Raw genomic sequence first — 13236 nt, 5'->3', positions numbered from 1 at the left:
TGACAACAACAGTTATTCTCACCTTTCCCTTCCACTCCTGGCCCAAACACTTTAACTCTGCTTGTGTCCACAGCTGGCTCCACTTTGACCCGGGCTGGGAATTTAGGCACTTGCTCTCCTCCGTATCTCATCTTGATCGTGTACATGCCAGCTGAGAGCGGCACGTACGTTACGACATACGTCCCGTCTTTGTTATCATCGATCTGGACCTCGGCTTTGGAACCAGTATCCGACACCATGTCCACCCGCAGGTCCCCGGGACCCGCTTCCGTGCAGTCGACGTTCAGCAGTCCTGCCTCACCTACTTTACCACGTTCCAGACCCGGGCCCGTGGCAATGACTTTAGAGACATCAAATGGCATTTCTATGTCTGCCTTAAACGGTGAACCAGGAATGTGAACTTCTTCGAAGAGGATGTTTACGAAATACTCTCCAGGCTTTGTAGGCAGGTAGGAGACAGAGCAGGTTCCATCGCCGTTGTCCGAGCATTCAATTTTAGCTTCACATGGGCCTTCTACTGTCAAACCCAAACCTCCAGTTCCTGCCCCTTTGGTATCTATTGTGAATTGGGCTGGTTTTCCAACAAGGCCCCCTCGAAGGCCTGGACCATGAGCTTTTACCTAGAAGAGAATATGAAGTTGAGCTAAACTCTTCTTTTCATGTTATTGCCAGCACAGACTGCCTAGTTAGACTGCTTTGTATGTGGGACTCAACTAACAAGCTCTTAAAAATACACAGAAAGTAACACCTCCTTTGCCACTCCTCCCAGTTTTATTGTAAAGTTGCTGTCTCTCCTCCAAAGAGGTTTCAAGGCAAGGATATTCATACTCTCACCCTAGCTGTTTTTATATAGCCATGGGATATAAAAAGTAGAAACATTAAAATATTTGATGGCACACATTTTTCTTGAAATCTATTTCCTTAGAAAGAAGCATCTCGATTAATACAGTCAAGATGCTCATGAGGCCAACTTCTATTAAATTAGGAGCAATACTTGTATTTGCCACACTATGCAGGATGCTTGCAGTATTCTTAATTAGTTCAATGTTTTTTTCAAGTACAGTGTTATAGGAATGACTTCCATGAGTCACGGAGCCTGCACCAGGAACGACTCAGTGCTCTGAGGGAGGATGTTCCTGGGTCTGGTTTGGCCAAACCCAAGCCAAGTCTCACGCAACAGCCCACAGTTCAGTTTTCAGGTATCAGTTGCTGTTACAGCCCTAAACCACTCACTCACCTTGGAGGGGTCTGGAGGTAGTGTGGCCTCCACAGTATAGGGGCTCCCTGGGATTGGGTTGCCATCATAACTCACATCCACCACATACAGTCCTTCTTCCCTTGGGATGTATTTTGCAGTGCTGCACTCCTTACCCAGGACCGGTTCCACCAGACATGGCACAGCTTTCCTCATAGGACTGGAAATATTAACATCCAGTTTACCTTGCCCACCAGCTCCTTTGGTGTCAATTACAAATTCCTGATCCTTCCCTACTTCCACTCCTGAAAAAGGCAAAACCCGTATTACTACATTAAGTACTCAACATCAGACAGCGCTCCCAGAAATCTCTCATGCACGTACCACCAAGGGAGCAAGCACTGGCAGAGCCCTGCGCAGGCTGCATCCCTCTGCATGCAAAAAACCTGCCAAACCAAACAAAAAAAATAAACAATAACTCAAATTTGGTTAATTTGAGCTACAAAGCTACAGTGCTAAACAAGCCTGTAAGACATTGCCTGACAGTATCAGAGTCTCATTTCAGGAATGCAACAATATTTCACAGCCCTAAGTTCTTTTGTTTTTAGAAAACAAAGAGACTGTATGAATGACATTCTGCTCTGTAGCAGTTACGCATACTTGAACAAACAGCCCTCTAGCCCCAAGGCAACCAGATTTCATCAGCAGGTGCCCAGCCTGGTGAAGAGTCCAGCTCTCTTCACCACAAGGGCCTAACCCCCAACACATGCTTTGTCTACATTGCTATGTAATCTTTGCCAAAAAAAAAAGCCTAAATTGAAATTCAGTCCTCAAGAGGACCAGCTAGGTCAGAGTGGTCAAGCTATCAAGTTGGAGCTGGTTGATCCCCAACTGTAGCAAGCTAAAAAGACTGTTTTCCCGCTGCTGTTCCAGCAGGACATGTTGGCTATCGCCCAGATTCAGGAGACACTTCAAAGGCTACGGGGCTTCCAGCCCAGAGGTACTTACTGTTTTCGAGTCCATTGATTTTAACTTTGCTTAGGTCTAGTGGAGCAGCAACGCCCACCGTGAAAGGGCTTTTCGGGATAGGATCACCACCGTAAGTTACCAAAACCTTCATTGGACCCTAGTTGGAGAATTTACAAGTTAGCTCAGTTCCTCACTTCATACGGACGCACTAACGTCCAAGCAGTACATAACCACTTCACCTAATCCATTTTAGCTGACCACAGCCAATCTCACTGGTTTATGCACTCCCAAGCTCTCATCCCACTGCAGTCCTTCAAAGTATTAAATGGTTTTTATTTCATGCAGGAAGAGAGAAAAAAGAAATTCCTTCCAACATTTAATTAGACTATGTTCAAGCTGCCTGGCAAAACCTCTGGCTCAGGCTGGCTCCCACCCTCCCGGCGCTCAGACCCAACACCTGAATGAATGTCCCAGTGCTCCAGACCAGGTATCCCCTTCCACCGCATGGAGAGGCCGGGCAAAAGCCAAGCCTGCAAAGAGGCTGTATTATTACAGCATCTGAAATACCAGGGTTTTAAGCTCTACAAGTCAGAAAGATTAATGCTCTTGTGTATTTTGGCTGGAATACTGCACAGCCATGGCAAGCTCCAGCCCACAATGTGTGCTCCTTTTATTCCCTCCTACCACAGTCCATATTTTAGCTATATTCACTGTTTGCTTACTTTTCGTTCTTGGCCAGTTCGGCTCCCAAGTGAAATAGTCATGGATGTTTCACACAAGCTAGTGAATAGCTTCCATGATTATTCTTGGTTGTTTTTAGAAAACACACACACGGGTAGCTGTAGCAACACCGTGAGATAGATAAGGCTGAGTAAACAGCATTAAACCAAGGCTCCTCTGCTGCTGACGCGGCCCCTCAGGAATTTAACGACCTAGTCCTTCCTCCCCCCGCTCTGAAAAGACCAGAGTCTCATTTGTAAGCTACTGCTTACAAACCCGAGAAAGATAGGGTCCAGGAAAGACCTACGTGCTCACAGACTGGAAGGACAAGGCTACTCTAATTACGGTGCAGTCTATTTTCACCTCCTCTTTTTAACCATTGCTTTCCTGCCACTGCTATCTGCGAGCATCTCCTGTAAATCCACAGCTCTCCTGTGACCCAAGGTAGTCCTCCAGGTGGGAAGACCCAAGTGGGAAACCTGGTTTGGGCATCCTGGCTTGTTTCACCACTGCTTTTCACGTGAAACATAGCAATCTGGTACTGCTCCCACACACGTGTGGAGTTCAGACAACTTTGCTCCCTTCTGCATACCAACCCTGACTGAACAAGCAAAAGCTTCTCCAAACCGGCCCGCCAGCCACATCCTGAGATCATGCAACTGCTTTATCCAAAAACAAACGCTAGCTCTATGGTGCTTCCAAGAATGCTAAACCAGCATTATCAGATAAATAATCCTGCAGTCCTCCCTATCAGTCCACTTTTACACAGCTACATTCAAGGAAGCTGGTGCAGATGATCAAGTCGCTCATGTGCTTGTTCAGCAGAACAAGAGCAGTAAAACACTTCCATCTCAGCGCTATAGCACCTACGTCTTCAGAAATACATGAGATTCGTGCACTCTGGCATTTAATGGCCCTTTACAAACACGCAAGCACAGCATAAGGAAAAATACTTCTAGTTATTAGCAGCTTCCACTTTCAGCTCTTTAATGCTGCTGCTAGGAAGCATCTGTCTGTGAACCAAAACGAGTTAGACTGAATTTTTTTCCAACCCAAGGGCAAACCTCAAATACAGACAAATACTTTGACACATTTAATCTGCAGCCCAGCTTCCCTCCTCAGCGCCAACTCCTTCACTTTCCTACTGGGGAGCTGCCGCACCATCGCCCAAACGCTGTGCTTTTTGTCCCTGCTCTGGTTTGCACTGCAGGTCCTTGGACCACAGCCCCGGGTCTGCAGGACCACGGCAGCCCAGAGCAGCTGGTGCAGCAGCCAGCTCCATTTCGGACCCCGGAAAGGTTTGCCACCTTTCGTCTTCAACTGATAAGGTGTGGAATGAGATGAGCTGTGTGCTACAGTTTCAATATCTCACTTGTTCCCAGAAAACAAAACAGTGACAAGCTATCAATAACTACACCAGAAAACTGCATTACTGCTTTCCAGTCCCAAATGTCCTGCCGGCTTTAGGGATCCCAGGCAACAGGACACCCTGGCAAGTGTTATCTGCTCATTCCTCTGTGCATGGGTGCCAGGGAGGGAGGTCACAGCACTACAGGAACATGACCCATTCACTCTTGTATTCCTACAGGAGTCGGACCTACCTGCTGTATTGGCGTGTACCTAACAGTGTGGGAATAGTCGTAGTTGTCAATGATATCCAGATCTGCCACCGCCTCTCCTGGCACCGGGCTGCTGAACTGCACATCCAGCGGCGCTTTTCCAGCTCCCTTGGTGAACACAGTGAAGTGCGTTGGCTTGCCATTTTCCACGCCTGAAGAAAAACGTCAATTCTAATTTATGCAGAGCTCGCACAGAAACTCTTCCCAAGAAGCATTCGGTACCTATAAAACCCCGTCAAGCAAAATGCCAAGGGAACAGAGTCGTTTCCAATCGCCCGGCTCCCCATCCTGCTGTATCCAGGACTGCATCGCTGCATCCCAGCAAAGCCCAGCCAGGCAGTGCCTGCCCTGCAACAGCCCCTCACGGTCCAGCACTAGCCACACCACCTCAACCCAGCTCTCACCAGTTTTGTTCAGCCCAGGTCCTTCAGCTTTCACTTTGCTGGCATCGTGTGAGGGATCCACTTTAACTCTGAACGGGCTGGCAGGAATTTCCTGCAACAGAAACACAGCTCTAAACATAACCAGGTCACTCTTCACTAGCCGAAACTAGACAGATAATCATTTTAAGATTCTTCTGCTTTAACTCCAGCACCATCTTGAGTAAAATTTCACCTCATTTAAACACTCTGCTCTGCCTTACTGAGTAGTATCATTCAAAGTCTAGGGCAAAGCTAACAGCTGGACAGTTTGCAGAGGCCTCTGTCCCTTTTTTTTTTTAAAGGAAAACTTATTTTTATTCCCATGTTCCTTGGAGAGTCACTTAGGTTTTCTATCCTTTAGAAAGCAGCTTTGCCCTGTCACTGAGACCACGCTCATTGTCCCAGCCCAACACGACATGCTTGAACTTCAGTGTCTCCGGCCAATCCCTCTCGTTTGTGTACCTTCAGGTACTACAAAAGTGGTTTTGGAAACAGTGACGAGACAAAGCTCATGTGAGCTGAAATGGAAGGAGCCAGCTGTGAACTGGCACGTGCTCGGTGATCAAAGAGCAGATAAACAGACTCTAGAAACATCAGGCTGTAAAACAAAGATTACAAACCTCTCCTGCGAAAAGCACTTTAATAGTGTAGCGCCCAGCCGCAGGTGGTGCGTATTTCACTGTGAACGTATCATTAGCATTGTGGATGATGTCGAAATCTATGTCTTCTTCATCGTCACTGACCACACGAGCATCACACTTAATTCCGACGCTGACATCACCTAGGAAAAGCAAACGGAGGTTTTGCTACTGGATGGTACAGACATTGCTAGCCAACAGCCAGCACATTCCCATTTCCAGTAGCTGTTCAAGTCACCACGTTGATGTAACAGATCACATCACAATTCATTGCAATGATCTGCTTCCCAAGGTTTTTCCATGAAACAAGGAAACCCAGCACGAAACCGTAAATAATCCCCTGCCTTGCAGGACCCACGGTTCTGACGCCACAGCAACAGCTCAGCCTGCCTTTACCTTCTCCTGCGTCCGTGCAGTCAACAGTGAAGTGGGTCGGCTCGTTCGCTTTCAGGCCAGTTCTCTCCACGCCAGGTCCAAACACTTTCACTTTCTGAGGATGACTCCCTTGACCTATAAGGACCTACAGGGATTCACAAGGGTCAGAATCACACATCTGTCTCACGCTCGCGATTACAGTCAAGTCGGAGCATTGCTTGGACAGAGGCCACAGGAAAACAGAACCAAGGTAAGAGTGAATTGCCCCGACTCCCCCAGGCTGCAGCTGGACTGACAGGAGACCTCCAACGTGAGAGCTTGTAAAAACAGAAAGCTTTTTTCAAGTGGACAGATTCCTAAAAAAAGGGAGCAGAAGGGCACACCTCCTTGAAGCTGACAGAAGGGTTTTATCATCCTAGTTGTAATGACAAGTAGTTGTGACCACAAATGTCCTACTTGGCTAGAACTAGTAATATCCATCTCTGTACTTACCCTAAATGGGCTATTGGGCACACTGGCTCCTCCCCAGACAACAGAAATTGTATGTTTGATTGGTTTAACTGGCACATAGGAACAGGCAAACACACCATCGGCCTTGCTCTTTATCTGGATATCGATAGGGTTTCCTTCTCCATCCTAAAAAGCAGTAATACAAACAGAAGATTCAGGTACTTTAAAAATGTTTGTATAGTTTGAACAGCCCAAGACTGTTCCAAAATGTGGGGTTTTTTTCCAGAACTGCAGCTCAGAAATACTGAAGAAACATGCAAATTACACTCCTGCAAGTCTTCCTCCTCTAACATTTGCTCATTCCTAACACCATCCTACAACACATATTTTAACAAGCTCGCCTGAAATTCACAGGCTCAGAGACACTTCGGGTGCTTCCAAATGACAACTCCAGGAAATTACAGCTTGCTTTGCTGAGGAGACTCCAAGTAAGGAAGCAAAGCCATGTATTTCATATGCCAGGGAAAAGTCACCTTGTCTTGAGTTAGGTTTGTTGCCTGACTACATTACACAGATCAAAGCACGGAGCTTTGAAAGAATTACACATGCCCAGAATTAAGTGGCGTGTAAGCGAGTACAAATACTCAAGGCATTTTTCTCAACAGTATTAAAGCCCTTTTGCTGAAGTTTCACATAGCTGCCTTTGGCTTTTTACCTGTGCATACATCTTCAGAGGTGCTTTCCCAGCATCCTTGGTTTCAACTGTGAACTCAGCAGGATTGTTCACTATACAGCCAGTCCTCTCCAAGCCTGGGCCATAAGCCTTCACCTAAAAAAACACGCCCAAGAGTCTTAGCTTGCAGTTCAGAAAGAGAAGTAAAACTAAGCAACTTATTTCTAAAGACCTTCCCCTTCCCACAAAACCCATGAAGCATGGGATACAAGTAGAGGCTAGTGTGAAAGTTGAGAATGTGGATTAATTCAGCAAGTTTTCATTACATTAAATCAAAACCACAACAGTGTTATTAGAAAAAGCTGAGTAATATCTGGCTGGAGCATGGCAAATTCAGAGCTTTAAGTAGAGGCAGCTTAAGAGTCAAGTCTGTTACCAGAAGCCTTCCGAAACACCTCTACTGTAGTTACATCAAAGATGTGTCATGCCACAGGTGACCTCTTATACGCCACCTTATCTGGGTTGAAGTCCCCTGAAGCCGGTCGGATGAAGGCCATGTAAGGGCTGTCTTTTATGTCCTCGTCATCGCACATGATGTGCACGGCATATTCACCGGGCTCTTTGGGCCAGTACTTCACATCACACGAACCATCGTTCTTGTCATCACACTCAATTTTAGCCTGAGAAGGACCTTCTATTGCAAAGCCTGAAAAAGGAACAAGTAGGTTCCTCGTGTTAGGTTTGTGGTGGCTGCTAATTTAACACCACTTCCCCAAACTGCTTTTTATTAGCCATAACCATGCCTGATGCTCTCTATCACCCTTCTTCAGCAATACAGGAGATAATCCATCATTCCCTTCTGGATCTTATCCCACAAAACCACAGATTAACACTCCCCATCACACATGTTCCTGTCTCTAGGATATGCCTTTGATACTCTGATATAAGTTTGCGTTTAGACCAAAACATCTTGCAGACGTATTTTTTTACTGCTGGGAAAGTTTCTCATGAGTTCATTGCTAGCGTGGCAATATATAAATATTTCATGCAAACTAAGTAACATACCAAGAGAGCCAACTTCTGTGCCAATGGACTCTACCACAAAGTCAGCCGATTTGCCCACAATCCCCTCATGCAGTCCTGGCCCCCAGGCTCGCACTTTCTGAGGACCTGCTTCGTGACCCACTTGAACTTCAAAGGGGCTACAGGAAAAAAAAAAAAAAAGCAAAGCATGGGATTAGAAATGAGGACAAATATAGCATCCATGTTTTGTCCCAGGCATTTTAATGAGGCTTTACATTGGATTTCCCAAATTAATAGATGCTACCATGTGGTGGCACAGTGCCCAGCAGACTGTCTTTCTAGCAGAGAGGTCATCCAACCCATCACACGCTTACATCTTGCACCACAAATCCTGCGTCTCAAATACTTGGCTTGCACTGCTTGCTGTATCCCTGAACACTAAAATAACGGAACCCCTCAAAAACTCACAGCGAAGTCCAAGCTGCATGATCCACCAAGTTCTACTGTTTTTTGTATTCATCATTTTGTGTTTAGCAAGACTGATGCGAATCACCCTCCAAACCTTCCCCAATATAAGCTGCTGCAGCCCTAAAACAGGCTGTAGATAAACTGTCACAGCAACTGCTTGCCACTAACTTTGTCCCCCCAGAGCTTCTTCAAAGGTCAGCGTTGCTTTAAAAGCCCACCAACTACACAATCCACCAAAGGGCACAAAAATTCCAAAAGAGCTACTTCTAACTCACCTTTTTGGGATGTTGTGCCCACCCCATGTAATTGTGACAACGTACTTCCCTGGGGTAGCTGGATAATATTCAAACGCATATACACCATCCATAAAGCCTTTTTGTTTCACCAGCTCCTCCAAGCCCTCTGTTGAAAGATCAGTTCAGCATTAAACATAACAGCTTCCATCCTGCCTTCAATTACTCAGATGAGTTCATGTTTTCTAGTATTTATTTTAGCTTGCAAGAATAAATTTCTTCCACCAGAGAAAAAAAAGGTCAGGTTATAAGGGAAGTTAGTTCTAGTTGCCCTCTAGGACAAAGACAGCAAACACTTCCAGAAGAAATACAGCAGAAAGTATTTTAAGTTACCAGACTTAATAGGTTCCCTTGTGTTTTATTTTCTTAGTCTGCAGTATGATGCATGTCATATGTTAAACCAAAAAAGCTTAACATTTGTCAGACTTTGCAACCACAAGTATGCAGGGAATGCCTACTTTTCATTTTCTTCAAGATGAAGAATTTGGGGAGAAAAGCTTAATACACTAAAATTTACATCGATACGTCTGTTGCTTCCCCCCCCCAACCGCATTAAGCCACACAGTCAGAGCACTGTGCGTGTGGAGGAGGTGAAGGCAATACAATGCACCTTTTAATACCGCCCCGGCGGGGGGAGGCGACCGGCTCACAAGTACAGCACAAGCACGGCAGCTCCCTGAGAGCAGCAGCCCAGCCACCACTGCTGGCAGCCTCAGGAGCCCGCTGCACGAGCCAGCGGCCGCCGGCACTCCCATCGCCCCAGCCTGCCGCGGTCCAGGCGGAGGGCCACGTCCAGAGCTCAGGACACAGCAAAGGACCTGGGGATGGATTCTGGAGAAGGTCTCCATGTCAGCCCAAAGGCTCCCTCAACCCTCTCCTCCCCTGCTCATGTGCCCGAGCATCCAGCGCAGCCAGGAGTGCTGCTCTCAGCCATTCCTAGCTTTACGAGAGCAGGATTTCCACCCTGCCAGAGACCCTGGAGCATGACTTGCTCCCACAGATCAGATGAAGATGCAATGCGAACCCATAAAGGTTGGAGGCCATGGCAGGCAGACGCGTGGATCTTCTCAGTTTTGCTAACCGATATGCATTAAAATGGAGAGACCTAAAAGCAGGTGTAATCTTACCCAGCCCTGCAGATCGAAACCTTTGCACTAGACACAAAGTACCAGAAAACCCTTCTGAAATTTGGCTTTTTATGGTGATACAAATCCCATCAGTTCCATCAGGCCACCATCTCCTTACTGCTCTTCGTTTTCACAGTCTCCACTTCCCCCCCCTTATCCAAAACACATCCACGGCACAAATTCACCCGAGCACTTACTCGGTCCCTTTATAGTCACTCCAAGATCTCCGCTCCCCGCTGCTCTCGTATCAACCTTGAAGTCAGCCGTTTCCCTCATGCGGACGCCGTTGGGCTGCAGACCTCTGCCAGTGGCACGACACGCGTTCGGATTGCAGGCTGCAAGGGAATTTCAGGCATCAATACCATCTTTGATTCTACACATACACTTAGCCTAGCCAGCCTGGAACAACCTTTAGTTTAAAGTTGACTCAGGGCAACCACAGCTTAGCTTTCAGCACAAGTTTTAACGTTATAGCATTAAGGCAGACAGACAGGAGTCTGCCCAGCCGTCGTCTATGTCCCATGGCTTTTGGGCAGTAGCGTTTGGTGCAGCCAGGCAACACTGATCCCCTACACGGGCCATTTTTTATAAAGCAAACACTGAAGCCTTGTTGCTTTCCAGTTTGATGCCAGTTATCAATACAAAACTTTTACACGGCTATCACACACAGATATTCACGGTACTAGGCACAATCTTCTTGATGCCTTTTGCTTTGGGAGGCAGGGTGAAGCTTCCCTTTGCAGACAAGCGCCAGTGACAGCATTATGGTGCTGTTCTTTCACAAGCACGACTGGCATAACTGCTATCAGCAAAGCAGAGTTCTGCATGTGCTTCGTTAGGAGACGCCACGTCAAAACCCCCTGCCTGTCGCAGTTCACACTTTCAGAAGGAAAGCCATCGAGCCTGCAGACTGAAGCAGCCATAGGTAGGGGCAGTAGGTTACCTATGGCTGAGCTTAAGCTTACGCTTGACCCCTTTACTCCAAGCGCTTCCCCAGGCCTGCAGAGCGGCTACGTAAATAAGTAACACACACTTATGAACAGTTTTCGTTACACAATCCCAGCTATCACGTGGTCTTCGACTCCAGAGACCTGAAGGGTTTGAAGAGACTTGCAAACAATCACGGCTTCCCAGCAGTGTGAACCCAACATGCATTTCCCCAAAATACACCGTGCTTACAGCAGGAGCACAAGTCTGCCAAGCAGCTTGTTAGGTTTTCACTCATTTCAATAGCTTACAAATTTTACCCTCACCCCTGCAGCAGCCAACATCGCTCCGCATCCTACACTGGGTGGTGTAAGCAAAGATCGCATGCCATCTGCTAGCTCTGAAAACTCAGTGGGAGCATACAGGAGCGTGCCCAACGTGGAGCGGGAAGGGCTCGCGAGCCCTTACACAACTGAGTCAGCAGCTTGGGGTTAAGGCAGTTTCACCGACTGGGTCACACACCACTTCAGTTCGCTTGCGACTTTCTTCCCCAAACCCCCCAAAAAAAATCAAAAACCCTTTTGGTTGGGACAAGCTGCAGGCTAGAAGCTTACGAAAAGCAAACATGACGGAGCATCCTGCACACCTCTTACCAACTACGAAGCCATTAGCAGTGAAGTCCAAAATTCCACAAATGGAGGGTAGCTCAGGAGAGATGAGCAGAGATCTAAAAGCATAGGAGCACGTAAGGATGGAACAGAAAGCAAGTTAGGTGTCAGTTAAGGAGGAAAACAGCAAATATAGTCATTTGAGGAACAAAGGTGGAAAACAGCAAGACACTGCATAGCTGCATAAAACACTTCAGAAAAATACAAGGGGCAGTTTAACGTTTGGACGTCTAGGCAGAAAGGGAACTCCAGCAACAAAAGCCATATTACTGTTAGAGAGCACTGTTTTACCCTGTGAATACCCAGGTGACCCACTGAAACAGGTCCAAGATGTTGAAAGCTACAGAGAATGTCCAAGGCAAGATTCAAGCATATTCTGTGATCACATCTGAAGATGAAAAGTGGCCATCAACATTTAGGTGCATTTTTAAAAAGCATACCCTCTCCAACGAGAACAGTGCAAGGAGTTTTGGGAATTGCCTCCCCAGCAAAAGTCACTTTGACAATGTGAGGACCAGCTTGAACAGGCTTGTAGGTGCAACGGTAGACTTGGTTGCCTTTGTCTTCTACTGCAACTTCAGCAAGGCTTCTCCCCTGAGGATCCTCCACTTCCACGTTCACGTCACCCACACCAGCACCTGCAAAGGAAACCAGCGCAGCTGAGCCTTGGCTTCCCCACAGCAACATGCATGTGTTTAGGATCACAGCCAGCTGGGCTCAGCCAGCCATCCTCTCCTATCATTCCTAGGCACAGCCTAAATATTCAGCTGCTTCTGACAGCAACCAGACATTCAAGTGGGGAGGGGGCAAGACAGGATGGTGGCATCTCCATGAAGTCAAACTGACAGGGCTCTGCTGCTCCATCCACAGGGCTTCCCAACAGCATTACAGTACTGAATACACGTAGAGGCCGGTTGTCCTGTTGCTACCACCTGTAGCACCTCTATCACAGACTATCCCACAACTTTACCAGTCAGTTCAATCTCTCAAGCTTTGAAGCAGTTTAGATTAAGAGTTTGGACAGCATGCGTGCTGGTCTGGACAAGGATCCTTCTCTGCCGGACTACACGTATTCACTTTTGTTCAGACACCGGCTCCTCTCACATTTTATTCAACTTATCATGCAACAAAAACAGTTCTCCAGACACTTTCAGAGGCCAGACATGTCTTTACATGATTCAGACCACTCCCCTCTCCCAATTAGAGGCTGAACATAACACTTCCCCTCACTATAACCACATTTAATTTTATTTCTAAGCACCCTCAGGCAGAAGGCAATTTAAAATATGCTACTCAGCATATTTTGGTGTTTAAATACTTCAAGTAACTGCCCTAAGTAGCTTCACATTGTTCTAAATGAATTAGCATTTGTAGCATCTTATTGACTCATTCCTCTAGGCTACAGCATTGGCCTCATAGCAGGCAACAAGCCGCGTGATGGAGATGCCCTAATGAAGATAGTAGCCCTCTAATAATTACAAGAGAGGTTGCAACCAGTTCGTCATTGAAGTATGAACTCAAAGTAGCACTGTGGCAGATTCTTTCTGTAAAGCTAAATACAGAACACATTAGGCATTTACAGTTTACTGTAATCCTTCAAAACAGTTCATCCTTCAGAGGTGGGCATTTCACATTCCTGTTTAAAATGAGTTGGGGGAATAAATCAGCC

The 13236-nt window shown here is 46.7% G+C and overlaps 1 protein-coding gene across 5 annotated transcripts in view; it reads right to left on the bottom strand.

The window, feature by feature from the left end:
- FLNB (filamin B) overlaps positions 1-13236 on the bottom strand; it is a 72869-nt gene that overhangs the window by 28225 nt on the left and 31408 nt on the right. For all 5 annotated transcript variants that reach the window (XM_087743302.1, XM_087743298.1, XM_087743299.1 and 2 more), the window contains exons 8-21: positions 12008-12205; positions 10170-10307; positions 8828-8954; positions 8127-8263; positions 7574-7767; positions 7104-7217; positions 6431-6574; positions 5960-6083; positions 5546-5706; positions 4908-4998; positions 4486-4655; positions 2204-2321; positions 1238-1500; positions 23-620 (exon numbers count right to left, since the gene is read on the bottom strand). In XM_087743302.1, coding sequence (XP_087599428.1) covers positions 23-620; positions 1238-1500; positions 2204-2321; positions 4486-4655; positions 4908-4998; positions 5546-5706; positions 5960-6083; positions 6431-6574; positions 7104-7217; positions 7574-7767; positions 8127-8263; positions 8828-8954; positions 10170-10307; positions 12008-12205 — 2577 coding nt within the window. The remainder of the gene's footprint in view (positions 1-22; positions 621-1237; positions 1501-2203; positions 2322-4485; positions 4656-4907; positions 4999-5545; positions 5707-5959; positions 6084-6430; positions 6575-7103; positions 7218-7573; positions 7768-8126; positions 8264-8827; positions 8955-10169; positions 10308-12007; positions 12206-13236) is intronic.

The sequence above is a fragment of the Nipponia nippon genome, unplaced genomic scaffold (genome assembly GCF_047370975.1).
Source record: "Nipponia nippon isolate SJK-2023a ecotype South Korea unplaced genomic scaffold, ASM4737097v1 scaffold_9, whole genome shotgun sequence".
Lineage (NCBI taxonomy): Eukaryota > Metazoa > Chordata > Aves > Pelecaniformes > Threskiornithidae > Nipponia > Nipponia nippon.
This window is presented reverse-complemented; position numbering and strand designations above follow the sequence as displayed.